Raw genomic sequence first — 14178 nt, 5'->3', positions numbered from 1 at the left:
ACAAATTGGCCGCCGTATATTCGGTCAATGAATGACGTCGTTGGCCGCTTATGATTCTACTATAATTTCAAAAGATGTATGAGCATGAATTCGTGTGATTAAAAAAATAGATATTTGTGCATTCATGGAAGAATAAATAGAACGCTATCATAAGTCTGGCTTTAAAAAGCGTTTCGCTTCGCTCGTATAAGCTCTATGTATTATTTTATGGAGAAAAGATATTTTTACGTTCCACTGACGCTGAAAACTTGGGGCTAAATTCCTAGTTTTTCAATGCTGTGAGAGTATGAAAACCAAATTCATACATGCTTGGTAGAAAACTGCTCTAATGTACGTTTGGCATTCAACTAAAACACTCCTTTATGTTGCACACAACTGGAAGCTTGCGTCATGCTACAGAATCCTCGTTGCATTTTAGGCACTGTAATCACTTGGTCTTACGTCTGGTATTCAAACGACTTAATCGTACGTCTGGAAACCAACCACAGCGTTGCAGGCAGCGGCTCGAGTATGACAGCTTGGGCTGCGCTTAAGAGTCCGGCCACCCAGGAACATGGCTGGCGGCCATGACAGAATGCTGCTTTGCCACGATTGTTCCTCATAGGGCCATGTCAGCCATGAGGACGTCCCTGAGGATGTTTCTCATAGGGTCATCTCAGCCATGAGGATGATGGTCATAGGGCCGCACCTGCCACCAGGACATATTATACTCCATGAGGGCTGGCAACTGCCGCCGCATGTTAGACTGCCAACTGCCGCAGCCTGAGATACCGCCACTTCTCCCTAAGCAAACGACAATAAATTCGTTAAATCGCCTGAGATTATAGGCGATATATCGGCGGCCATCATGGCAGAGATGGAGACACGGGATGACCCAACTCTGTATGCCCTAACTGTGGGTGCTCTAACTCTCGCTGGCTCAACTCTGGGTGCCAGTAACTCTGAGTGCCCTAACTCTGGGCATCTCAAATCAGTATGCCCTAACTCTGGCTGACCCAACTCTGACAGCCAGTAACTCTGGATCCCCCAACTCTGGATGATCCAACTCTGGGTGTCTAATTCTTGGTGCCCAAACTCTGGATGCCCTAATTCTACTATCGGGGCCCCAACTCCGAGTGCTCTAATTCTGGGTGCCCTAACTCTGGATGACTTTAATTTTTCAATTACATCTGCGCGTTTAAATGATAAATAAGAATAGTTTACGTATGATTGTGTTCAAATGATATCACAAAACGTTAGTTTTAATATTATGAATAAATGTTTTGTAACAATCAGTGTAAATAGTGAAATTCAGACGGGGCCTTCAGAAGAGTACTGAAATTCAGACATGACATTCAGAAGAATAAGGAAATTCCGAAACCTACTCTGATATTAATAATTTATTCGTTGTTACATATCAATACAGCTACCCTCAGTATATGAAGAGTTTGTTCGCTAACGCAATAAAATTACAAGAACGTAACTATAAAAATACCATTTCCATAGCGTATAAAACGGTACATGAACGCGATATTTCTACACGACGAACAGAACGGCTTTATTCAATAAGTAAATAAATATTCAAGAGTGTGTTTTATATTCTCATTGTCACATTATGTCTTTAAAACCGTCTTCATTGAAGTGATAACCCGAAAGTGTATTATGCCTCTGAATAAATTAAATTCAACTCTATTGTAATTATTAAATAATTATTGATTTATATTCAACTATATTGTTAAAATAACCCAGAAGTGTATTTTACCACAGCCTGAATCGATCTTCAAAATATCCGTAACCATTTTTACTGCATAACTCAACACCTGTATTTTGTTTTTGCCCGAATGGAATATAACTTTGAAAAATTACATTTTTCATTATGAAAAATTACATTTTTCAAAAGTAACTCACAATTTTTCGTTTATTTGTCCCACAGAGAAGCAGGACGACGAGACGTCAGTTAGAGTTGGTGGCAAAGGCAAGAAGATGCGCAAGCCGCGCACCATATATTCAAGTCTTCAACTTCAACAGCTCAACAAAATATTTCAACGCACTCAGTACCTCTCCCTGCCTGAGCGAGCTGAACTTGCGGCCAAACTTGGTCTAACTCAAACTCAGGTGAGTGAGTTGAATTAATACTGAATCATACATTTAGTATGGTGATACACACACACTGAGTATGGTGATGCCCACACACTGAGTATGGTGATACCCACACACTGAGTATGGTGATACCCACACACTGAGTATGGTGATACCCACACACTGAGTATGGTGATACNGTAAGGAAGTATGTCGGTATTTGGACCACCTGACCCATTCATGTTTCTGCGTGTATGGACGGCAGCCATAAGCCTACTTTTAGGCACCATCCAATTTTTCGGAATGAGGCGCCCGTCTTGAGGCTGAAAAAACAGCATGAAAAAAATAATTGAAATGAAACAGAAGCCGAGCATGCGTGGGAACCAAAAGATATTGCCGAAGTTAGTCTCGATATTGCATGGGGAAATGAAATCTAAATGTGATGATTGGATTCTGTGAAAGAAGAATTGATAAGGACTATTTGAAATTATATTTACGCAAACATATTATGTATATGCTTGGGTATGTGTGTAATGTACATGTAAACTTGTATCATTAACATTAACATGATTATGGATGAATTTAACGATTAAAACGTAACACGTGCAACACTTATCTGCGAAGCCAATACTATTAACAATACTAGGGCAAATACTAATACCAATAGCATAAGTAAACTAATACAGCAGCCGTGCCCCAGCAATAAATAAAAAATAGCGCGTGTATGGAGGCAAAACTTGATTACACGTGTCGTACAACTACTTCCTGCTGTACGATTGGGGCACAGCTGTGGAATAGGCGTCTTATAGGTGTGTTATAGGTGTGATGTTAGCGTGATAAGGCGTGATATTGGCGTGATATTGGCGTAATATACAGGCATGATATTGGCGTGATAAAGGCGGGCTATTGGCGTGATAGTGGCGTGATGCTGGCATGATACAGGCGTGATATTGGCGTGACATTGGCGTGACGGTAGCGTGATATTGGCGTGATATACAGGCGGGTTATTGGCATGATACAGGAGTGATATTGGCTAGATATTGGCGTGATATTGGCGTGATATACAGGCGGCTTATTGGCGTGATATTGGCATGATACAGGCATGATACAGGCGTGATACAGGCGTGATATTGGCGAGATATGGCGCGATATTAGCGTGATATACAGGCGGGTTATTGGCATGATATTGGCATGATATTGACGCCCAGAAGCAGTTTTTAAGACGAATGATGGCCAATATCGCCGGCTCCAAACCGAATCGATGATACCAAACGATGATATTGTTATTCATGCTACTCATTCACTGCGTGTGCTCGAGTTCATCGGTTATTCACTTTGATGTGAGTCATGCCTGTGCGCCACGTGACCTGAAATGAATTATGATGGTTGGCCGGCCTTAATGCGCCGATGATTTGTAATGAGGAGCGATTATTTATTCTCGAGTGGAATTGTCTGGTTGATTTACTGTGATCTTCACAGTGTCTTTCTGGATGAATGTTCTGTTTTTTTCTTATTTTTCTCGCGCGTCACTAAGTAGAGGTCGGAAAAAATAGCCTTATTTTTCTTGGTGTCGGAAATTAGATGTCATCTTCTTGACGTTTGTGATCGAACTCAAGATTTTTGTTTAGCTGGTTCAGTATAATTATGATGATGATGAATGCCTGGTGATTTTGCTAACGATAATCATGCTCACTGCGGTCAGTGTCATCATCACTATCATCACTATCATCAAGATAGTGATGAGTCCGTACCCCAGGATTCTGGAATTTTCTTCTCTGCTCATCACCAAATTTGCATTCTTCGTGCTCGCAAATTTTGCTCGCTAATTTCACAAATTGTTATTTTGCTTTTGGCAATTCGACGGACCGTGAATGTCTTCGTCCGCGTAGTTTCTCTTCCGGTTTCATCAAGATGATTTCTAAGGAATTCGTTGGTGAAGTTCGCACTTTTTTGTGGCTAAAATAAATTAGGATGGATCTTTAATTTGAAGATAAAACAAGAAAAGAATTAATTAACTTGAGTATTTAATTTGAAGATGCATTTAAAAAAAAACTTATTAAAAAACCAAATGTTGCGATGGGAAAATATTTTAATTGATTTTTCACTCAATATGACTGATTTTTTCATTCTTTTAGCATGAATGTGGAGGTTGAATTCTTCCTCATTTCGCGCTGAATTTGTGTACACATAATGTTAATAATAAAAAAAATAATAATAGTGATGATGTTATTATTATTACTATTAATACTATAATCCTGCCAATATATAATAATAATATATAACAGCACCAGTAACAACAGCAACAACAGTAACAGCAGCAACAGCACCAGCTTCAACAGCACTAACAGCACCAGCAGCAACAGCACCAGTTTAAACAGCCGCAACAGCACCAGCTTCAACAGCACTAACAGCTATTTTCTGCTGGGAGAAAGAAGAACCTAATATATTTCTACTCTGGATATATTTTACATATTATACATTCTTAAGCCAAATATACTCATGCGCAGGACATATTCTTACTATGCATAAATTAGTAGGCAAAAATTTCCTTACACATGAAACCTCATTAAAAATATATTTCTGATTATTCGTTAGGTATTCCTACGCCTGATGCATTCCTTCGTTAGATGTATACCTACGCTGGATGTATTTCAATGCCTGTATGTATTCCTACGCTGGATGTATTCCTCCGCTGAATGTATTCCTACGTTGGATGTATTCCTAAGCTGTATGTATTCCTACGCTGAATGTATTCCTACGCTGGATGTATTTCAATGCCGGATGTATTCCTACGCAGGATCCATACGCCGCGGAAGATTTGTGTGTCCGGCCGTTGACTGTCAAAACCTGCCACGCTGATCTATGCGCGCACTAGGTTATTGTGCACATTGATCGATGCGCACTAGATTATTGCGGCAATGATCAACCAGAACTAGATTATTGTGCGCACTGATCGTTAGCACTAGATTATTTATATTATTGCGACACTGATCAACTCGAACTAGTTTTTTTGCGCGCACTGATCGTTATCACTAGATTATTGTGACACTGATCAACGCAACCTAAATTATTGCGCGCACCTATCTTGTGCACTAGATTATTGCGCGAACTGATCATCGGCACTAGATTATTGCGCGCCCTGATCGATACGTATGCATCGATTATTTACGCACGTGTATTAATACGCACGAAACATGCGTACTTTTTCGCACGGTAGAGCGTCTGGTCTGAGCCCGTCTCTTTATGCTTGAGCTATTTTGTTGTTTTTTTTTCTTCTGTTTGATGTTTGTTTTAAATTTGCATTAAAAAACACTAGAGCGGCTTTCATCACAGTGGCCATGCTTGTGGCTATCATCACTGAGAAAAACAATCATTTGCTTGCATTCAACAACACAGCGTAGGTGTTTGTGGCTATCATTACAACAAAGAACAACAATCATTTGTTATCATTCAACAACACAGCGTGGGTGTTTGTGGCTATCATCACAACAAAGAACAACAATCATTCGTTATCATTTAACAACACAGCATAGGTGTTTATGGCAATCATCACAGAGAACAACAATCATTTGTTATCATTCAACAGCACAGCGTGGGTGTTTGTGGCTATCATTACAACAAAGAACAACAATCATTTCTTATCAATCAACAACACAGCGTGGGTGTTTATGGAAATCATCACAGAGAACAACAATCATTTGTTATCATTGCCGACGTTTGTTTTCGGTTGGAATCGATGCGGTGGCGTCACGCTGCCCGGTGGTCGTTAACCGCAATTCGCGTTAACGACTTGGAGGAGTTGGGGGGGGGGTTGTTACATCCACCCCCTAACAAAGGGGGTGTTAGAGGTAGTGGTTTTCGCCGGATTATCTCCGACGATGTTAATGAGATGAGAATTAAAAATTAGTGAAGATAACCGCTCTTAGTTAAAAAGTTATTGATGATAGCCGCTCTTAGTTAAAAAATCAATGAAGATAACCGCTCTTAGTTAAAAAATCAATGAATATAACCGCTCTTAGTTAAAAAATCAATGAAGATAACCGCTCTTAGTTAAAAAATCAATGAAGATAACCGCTCTTAGTTAAAAAATCAATGAAGATAACCGCTCTTAGTTAAAAAATCAATGAAGATAACCGCTCTTAGTTTAAAAATTAATGAAGATAGCCGCTGTTTGTTGAAAAATTATTGAAAATAACCGCTCTTAGTTGAAAATAATATGCGTTTAAAAATTACTTTTTAAAGACAACACTTCTAAAGAATCCAGTGTCTTGGATGTTACACATGTACAATGAATTTCTAATTTTATTTTCAAATATTAAAAATTTATTTTCAAAATTTTATTATGATATCAAAATTTTGTAAATTTTCAAAATTATTTATTCTGTCAACTGATTCATGCATTGTCTCCGACTTTACGCAAGTGTGCAAAATTTCAGATCGATTGAACAGGTCAAGTTGTGTTATATTGATTATAAGATTTGTAGCAGACGAATTTATTTTAAATATTTTTTTAATAATGAAAAAGTTGTTAATTTATGAAGTTATTTATTCGTCAATTTATTCACATATTGTCTCCTACTTTACGCAAGTGTGTAAAATTTCATATTGATTGGGCAGGTAAAAGTGTGTCCAATATCGATAATAAGATTTGTAGCTGACAAAATTATTTTTAATTTTTTTTAATATTGAAAAAATAAATTTTTTATTTTTAAAATTATTTATTATGTCACTTGATTCATGCATTGTCTCAAACTTTATGCAAGTGTGGCAAATTTCAAATTGATTGGACAGGTAGAAATGTGTTAAATATTGATTATAAGATATGTAACAGACAGACAGACAGACAGACAGACAGACAGACAGACAAGAAGTGAAGTTAAAGAAAAGTGTTGTAATAAAATTAAACAAGATAACCACTCTTAGTTGAAAAATGAATGAAGATAACCGTTCTTACTTGAAATAATAATAAAGATAACCGCTCTTAGTTAAAAAATTATTCAAGATAACCGATGATTGTGAGATGAAATTAGTTGAAATAATTAATTGATCATTGGTATTTTGACCCAATAAATAATTTATCAGTTGATTTTAGCGTTAGTTGAGCAGTTGAACCATTTGTTGGTTTATCAGATAAACCACATCATAAGTTAACGGTTAACCAATAGACAATTACGTGTCTTATAAATTTTAAATTTGAAAATTGATCAAGTGAACGAATGGACAATCTATCACTTTAAGAAGTTGCTTGTTTATCAGTTTAATAAATTTATTATTTACCTATTAAAATAATAGATTATTGATCAGATACTTAAATTAATAGTTTATCAGTTAAATAAATCCCAACATCATTCATCAGAAGAGACGAATTGACAATTCAATAATTACATGCGTAACTATTGTCAATAACTAATAATTATAAATAATTAGTCAATAACTAATATTTGCTAAGGTTTGATACTTCTTTTGCTGTCACCGTGCAACTATAGATGGGGTCTAAGAGATATTTAATTTTTTGCGTAATAAAGGCATTCCTTGAAATTTTGATTTCGCTTTAAATACAGGAATTAAGTATACAAGTTTTTGATTGATTTGCCGTGGATAAGTATTTATTTTGTCTCATCCTGGCGAATAAGTGATCAGCATCCCAGACCTCATGGCGAATAAGTGATCTGAATTTCGTCACAAGCTTGTCCCCAGCTGGTCCCCCCATTGGTTCCCCAGCTGGTCCCCCAGCTGGTCCCACAGCTGGTCCTCCAGCTGGTCCCCCTGCTGGTCCCCCAGCTAGTCTCCCAATTGGTCCCCAAGCCGGTCCCCCAGCCGGTCCCCCAGCTGGTCCCCCTGCTGGTTCCCCAGCTGGTCCCCAAGCCGGTCCCCCAGCTAGTCCCCCAATTGGTCCCCAAGCCGGTCCCCCAGCCGATCCCCCAGCTAAGTGCCAATTCAGTCAGTCAGTAAGTGTCAGTTCAGTAAGTGAGTAAATTGCAGTTCGGTAAGTCAGTATGTGACAGTTCAGTAAGTCAGTAAGTGGCAGTTCAGTAAGTCAGCAAGTGACAGTTCGTAAGTCAGTAAGTGATAGTTCAGTAAGTCAGCAAGTGTCAATTCAGTCAGTCAGTAAGTGGCAGTTCAGTAAGTCAGTAAGTACGGTATCAGTTCAGTAAGTCAGTAAATTGCAGTTCGGTAAGTCAGTATGTGACAGTTCAGTAAGTCAGTAAGTGGCAGTTCAGTAAGTCAGCAAGTGACAGTTCGTAAATCAGTAAGTGATAGTTCAGTAAGTCAGCAAGTGGCAATTCAGTCAGTCAGTAAGTGACAGTTCAGTAAGTCAGTAAGTGGTAGTTCAGAGTCAGTAAGTGTCAGTTCAGTAAGTCAGTAAATTGCAGTTCGGTAAGTCAGTATGTGACAGTTCAGTAAGTCAGCCAGTGACAGTTCGTAAGTCAGTAAGTGATAGTTCAGTAAGTCAGCAAGTGGCAATTCAGTCAGTCAGTAAGTGGCAGTTCAGTAAGTCAGTAAGTCAGTAAGTGGCAGTTCAGTAAGTCAGTAAGTGGCAGTTCAGTAAGTCAGTAAGTGGCAGTTCAGTAAGTCAGTTCCGCCTCATCAGGTTGGGTTGCCGGGCCGTTAATTAAAGCGCCACTGACGCCACCCAGACTCCGGGGACTGGAAGCTGCTCTGAAGTCTGAGTCATGACTCAGAATTTCCACAGGCGTCTGAGTCGCCCAGAAGCAGCTGCCAATTACCTAAAGCAAATCCTCAGAGTCTGTTATTTTTTCTGATTTAGGTTTGAAAAATGCTCTTGATTCCAATTTTTATTATCATTTACCAAATTAGTATTCAAGAGAAAGAAATGCAGGTTCAGGTATAGCAGGTTAGACTCATAATGAGCTTTCAATGCCTCACTATTCTGCCTCTATGAATAAATTTTCAGATGCAGGCCCTATCCCACCACGATAAGTATCCTGGATACGCGCCCCAACAGCCCCTATATATTGCGTCGCCAGGCGTACAACACGCAAACTTTGAGAAATATTTATATAAGATTACAGTCCGTTCGTTTATAATCATTTCATAATTTGCCGGTTATTTTAAATCAGTTGGGCAAAAGAGACCAACAGATAATATGTAGTGGCGTTCTGTTCCAGCACGGAGGCGAGTCCCGTTTGCGCGTCCCATCTTAATTGTGATCTCGGGTCCCGTCAACTGACATGTTCCTAATAAATAAGTTATTTAATAAGATATTTATCCCAGGAAGGTTATACATATTTATATACCTTTAGATATATCTATACAAATTAAATCACATACCATATATAAATGTTACATATATACGTTCCTCAGTTATTATTCGCTCTGTTATTGTATGTTGTTAAGAAGTTCTTCTCCATCAACAGTTCCAGTTTATTCCCGTACGTCTGTTCCCTTTTATGCTCGCACGTCTGTTCCCGTTTATGCTCGTACGTCTGTTCCCGTTTATGCTCGTACGTCTGTTCCCGTTTATGCTCGTACGTCTGTTCCCGGTTATTCTGGTACCTTTATGCCTGCCACTGTTCTTCACATGATTCCCGTTTTTTTGGTCTTCTTTTCCACTGTTTTTCCGTTTTTCTGTTATCCGCCGTTTTGCCGACTGCCAATCACCCGCGACGGCCACTGATTGGCTCGTCAAGTCTCGGCGGCGGAAAAATCAACCACATTTTCAAGGGTTGATTAGCTCGGGTTAATTTTGGTTGATTTGAATCCGCTCATTATTGAGTCGTGGTGGTGGTGGTGGTGTTGGCGGTGGTGTATTTTTAATGAATAAAACGATTCCATGATATACGATAGCTGAAAATACGGTGCCAAGTGTCCGAATAAGGCGCCATGTATTCCCAAATAAGGCACCAAGCGTCCCAATATAGGGCACCAAGTGTTTCAGTAAGACACCATAATCCTAAATATGGCACCAATTGTCCCATAACAAGGCACCAAGTGTCCCAATAAGGCACCAAGTGTTTCAATAAGGCACACCAAGTGTCCCGTATCAACACGTGGTCGTGGCGCCAGAAATGCAAGTCATGGCGCCACAATCCCGCTAACAAGCGAATTATACTTGATTAACGAGCCAAGGATCCACGTCATTCCGAGATCCTGCGCGGATGAGATCTCAATCCTGCGGCATCCAATATCTTGAGATATCAAGCAGCCTCCTATATACCGAAATATCAGCAGCATTCTATATCTTGAGAGATCCAGAAGCATCTTCTATATCTGCACGTTTACCGGCTGAAGCACCAGCGTTTTTAGCTTTTGTTCTTTTAGCTTCAAATTAAATTGGATTCAAACGTTAATAAAACACGGCTTTTGTATATGCTCTACTTTCCATGTGCTGCACTCCGAAATGTAATTTTTACGCAATACCATTTCACTAAATGGGTTTCCGTCGCGATTGCTATATACTCAAATAAAAAATTTTTGTTGTGAGTTTGTTCCCGAACATGGCAATAGGAATGCTGTTATAGTTTATTTCCTTACTTTGGTCCAGCTTCAGGAAACTATGGATAAGGAGTTGGGAGTTTTGTTCTCTAAATTCCTTCCAAATTTAATTTTTATATTGCTAGTGAATAATTTTAAAATCAGTTATTTTTTCATGTATAAAGATAAACTCCTGTTCCTATGCGATCGTCCCTAGTTTATCAATATAGTTGTGCGCAGTGCGCATATGCATATGTCGGTATGACATATTAGGCTGGCAGAGCATGAAGGAAGGAATTTTAAAACTGGAAGCCTGCTTGCGCGCACCTCCCTCATTCAGCAGTACGCGTTCATGACGAGCAGTGCAACGTGACGGTGTCCGATAGTGATTTTCGGATTTTAGCCACCACAACCGGTTTTTCTGACCTGCGAATTTAAAGTCCTTGTATATTTTTAAAGGAAAGCCTAGTCTAAATGCCGCCTACATTTCCTATCCGCTCGAAATTGTAAATGGGTAGGTTTATTTGCTCATGATTATCTCACTCGTATTGGTTTTCACTTGACAATTTATGTTTTATTATCTGCAATGAGGATTTAACTCAGCTAATCGTTTGTACTTTTTTTTGGCTTTTAAACTGACGCTGGTGCTGGACTCCGAAACATTTTCTCGCATGGAAAATGGTGAATTTTCAGTTGTTTTCTTTGCTTTTAAATTCTGGATAAACTGGCGATTTGAGCAATCAAGTGTTCTTAATTTGTATATCCTATTTCTTGAGATATCCGGCAGTATCCTATATCTTGAGATGTCAAGCAGCATCCTATATTTCGATATATCCACAAGCATCGTATACCTTGCGATATTCAGCAGCATTCTACGTCCTGAAATTTCCTTCAGCATCTTATATTTTATGATATTTAGCAACATTCTAGGATTCTGCATCCTGATATCTCTAATTAATGGCATATTTATCATGAGATATCTATTAGTCAGTACCCGATATCGTGAGATATCCACCAGGCAACACCCTATATTCCGAGATATCCGGGGATTAACATCATTAACATTTATCCTGAAATATCCTAATGTTATCATTTCATCACTTTACCTGACCATTAGCCACCACTCGACCGACTCCATTATAGAGTCAACGTACTCATCAACAAGCATTAGACCATTTGCTGACTAATGGAAAAATATCATGAAGACATGAGTTGTATGCACCTTCCATTAGATTAAGATCTCCAGCCGCTTCTCAGTCGCCCTTAAGCCGTCCCTGATTCCTAATAGGGTAAGATATTACGCTGTGCATATCAACGACCTCAAGTAATCACCGTGAGTGCACGGTGCCTCAATGACGGTTATTCCTGTGCTCAAACAACGCCATGAATTACGCAGACAACCATGAGGTAAACACACGACAAACACATGGTAAACACCGGCACACAACACCGCATATACATACAAACAAGCCTGTTTGTTGTTAATATATTCATAAATGCCACTTTATTCATATATCGCAACTTTATTGAAGGAATTGATAAATTTAGCAAAAATTGATTTCCTGGTTACCTCATATGCGGAGGAACCTTTTTAATTGATTGGGTATTTTTTATGATGCTCTCACATCTGTTGAATATTTGGCGAAGTTTGCGCGTTAAGTGCTCGGCGTGGCAATATATAAGGGCTGTTGGGGCGCGTATCCAGGATACTTATCGTGTAGGATATTGTATACAGGGGCTGTTGGGGCGCGTATCCAGGATACTTATCGTGTAGGATTGGATGACTGGATTCAGAAGAAATTCTGATATTGCAAGGATCATCGAAGACGTGCCTGACTAACCTGCCACAAACTATAAAATAATTATAAGGCCTGAGTACTCGTAATATCAGCACAACACATGTATACTGTACACATACCGAGATGCCTTGTATACTGCACACATACTGAAATGCCTTGTGATATGTACACGTACTGAGACATGTATGCTGTACACATACTGAGATGCTCCGTACACTGTACAAATACTGATTACTGAGCGGTCCTGTCTGCATTTGTGTACAGTATATTCTATCTTTATTAACTATACAAGTGCTACCCACTATACGCTATACAATGTACACTATACAGTACACGTACTTGCTCCCCTGAACACAACAGAATATACAGGCGCCCCTGTATACTGTGTGGGGAGTGTATGCAGGCGTGACTCACTCGTAACGCATCATGATTCTGAATAATAATCTTCAAACTTGACGTGAGAATTGTCAATTATAGATTTTATTTCCTTAAAATGATATAAAGAATTTACACACTTATTATTAATGTTGATTTTTTTCTTTCAGGTGAGGAACTGCGACGAGAGTCAGTGGCAGGCGAAGCTAAGTCTTGCAGTTTGCAAAAATGGGATTTATTTCTATTTATTTAGTTTACTTTTATTGGAATATGAATTTGTTTAGATTTGTCTGGACTCAATGAACTGCCATGTGAGTGAATGAATGGATGGATGAGTGTATTATTGGATAAATGGGTGTATGGATGAGTGTATGTATGTATGAGCATATGCTGAATGTATGTATAACACAGTTTGCACGTGCATACCTGTATATTTCCTAACGCGGTCTGTACAACGAATAAAAGTAGTAATCGAAAAAAAGTTTTCTGAAGAGATTTTTTCATTTAATCGCGTTCCATCATCGCTATTTATTTCAAGTCTTATTGAGGAAAACTTACGCGCCATCTAATTTATTGAGTGCAATTGCCTGAGCGCATTTTGCGACGTAAGCCAATTATGGATACGTAGGCACGCAATGGATCCATAGACACGTAATGGATACGTAGGCACGTAATGTATACGTAGGCACGTAATAGATACGTATGGATCAATTGCAGTTCTCGCAACAATGAGGATAACAGGCTCTTGTTTTCACCATCAAAGTTGCGGTGGTTGAGTTTGCGGTTGATCGCTGCCATCATCCGCCATATGGCGACCGTGCGGTCTGCTGTACGCTTCATTATACACTGGGAGAAATGTGTGAGTCGTTTTACTAAGAGCGATGCGCTTAACGTGGCAGTGTAGGTTATTATGCGTTGTATCTCAACGTATCTCAACGTTGTGTATCTCAACGCGCAAAATATACAGGGCATCTAATGTATTAAATCTACAGTATACAGGGCATCTAATGTAATGTAGTTTGGCACTACGTGCCAAACTCGGTCATTCTGGCAAAGTTTGGACCGGGAAAAAGAGCATTTCAGTAATAATTAAACTAAGTGTGTAATTAAATGGACAATGTGACACAATCATTACTCAAATTGGAGTATTTGACCCATTCGCTTCCCTGAGTGTAGGCGGCGTATGGTCGGCCAGCCATCCGCTAATGAAGCGCCGGCCAAAACGCGACCATAATTCGCCGTGAGGCTGAGAATGCAGCCAGCTGCTCTACAGCGTTTCTCATCGTAACTCGCCTCCCTGAAATGAAATGTATCGTGCTTCGTATCTTACGACTGTTGTATCTTACGTTTATCTTATCTTACTTCGTATCTTACGCCTGCAGTATCTTACGTTTCTCGTATCTTACGCCTGCCGGATCTTACGTTTATCGTATGTTACGTATCTTACGCCTGCCGTATCTTACGTTTATTGTATCTTACGCCTGTCGTATCTTACGTTCATCGTATTTTA

General features: G+C 39.3%; 1 protein-coding gene across 1 annotated transcript; it reads left to right on the top strand.

The window, feature by feature from the left end:
- Positions 1 to 847: 847 nt before the first annotated feature.
- Positions 848 to 12952, top strand: LOC108674002 (homeobox protein DLX-1-like). Its single transcript, XM_047880618.1, has 3 exons — positions 848 to 935; positions 1913 to 2094; positions 12839 to 12952. Exons 1-3 carry the CDS (start codon positions 848 to 850, stop codon positions 12950 to 12952), a joined length of 384 nt encoding a protein of 127 aa, XP_047736574.1.
- The last annotated feature ends 1226 nt before the right edge of the window (positions 12953 to 14178 follow it).

The sequence above is a fragment of the Hyalella azteca genome, unplaced genomic scaffold (genome assembly GCF_000764305.2).
Source record: "Hyalella azteca isolate HAZT.00-mixed unplaced genomic scaffold, Hazt_2.0.2 contig5731, whole genome shotgun sequence".
Taxonomy (NCBI): Eukaryota; Metazoa; Arthropoda; class Malacostraca; order Amphipoda; family Hyalellidae; genus Hyalella; species Hyalella azteca.
This window is presented reverse-complemented; position numbering and strand designations above follow the sequence as displayed.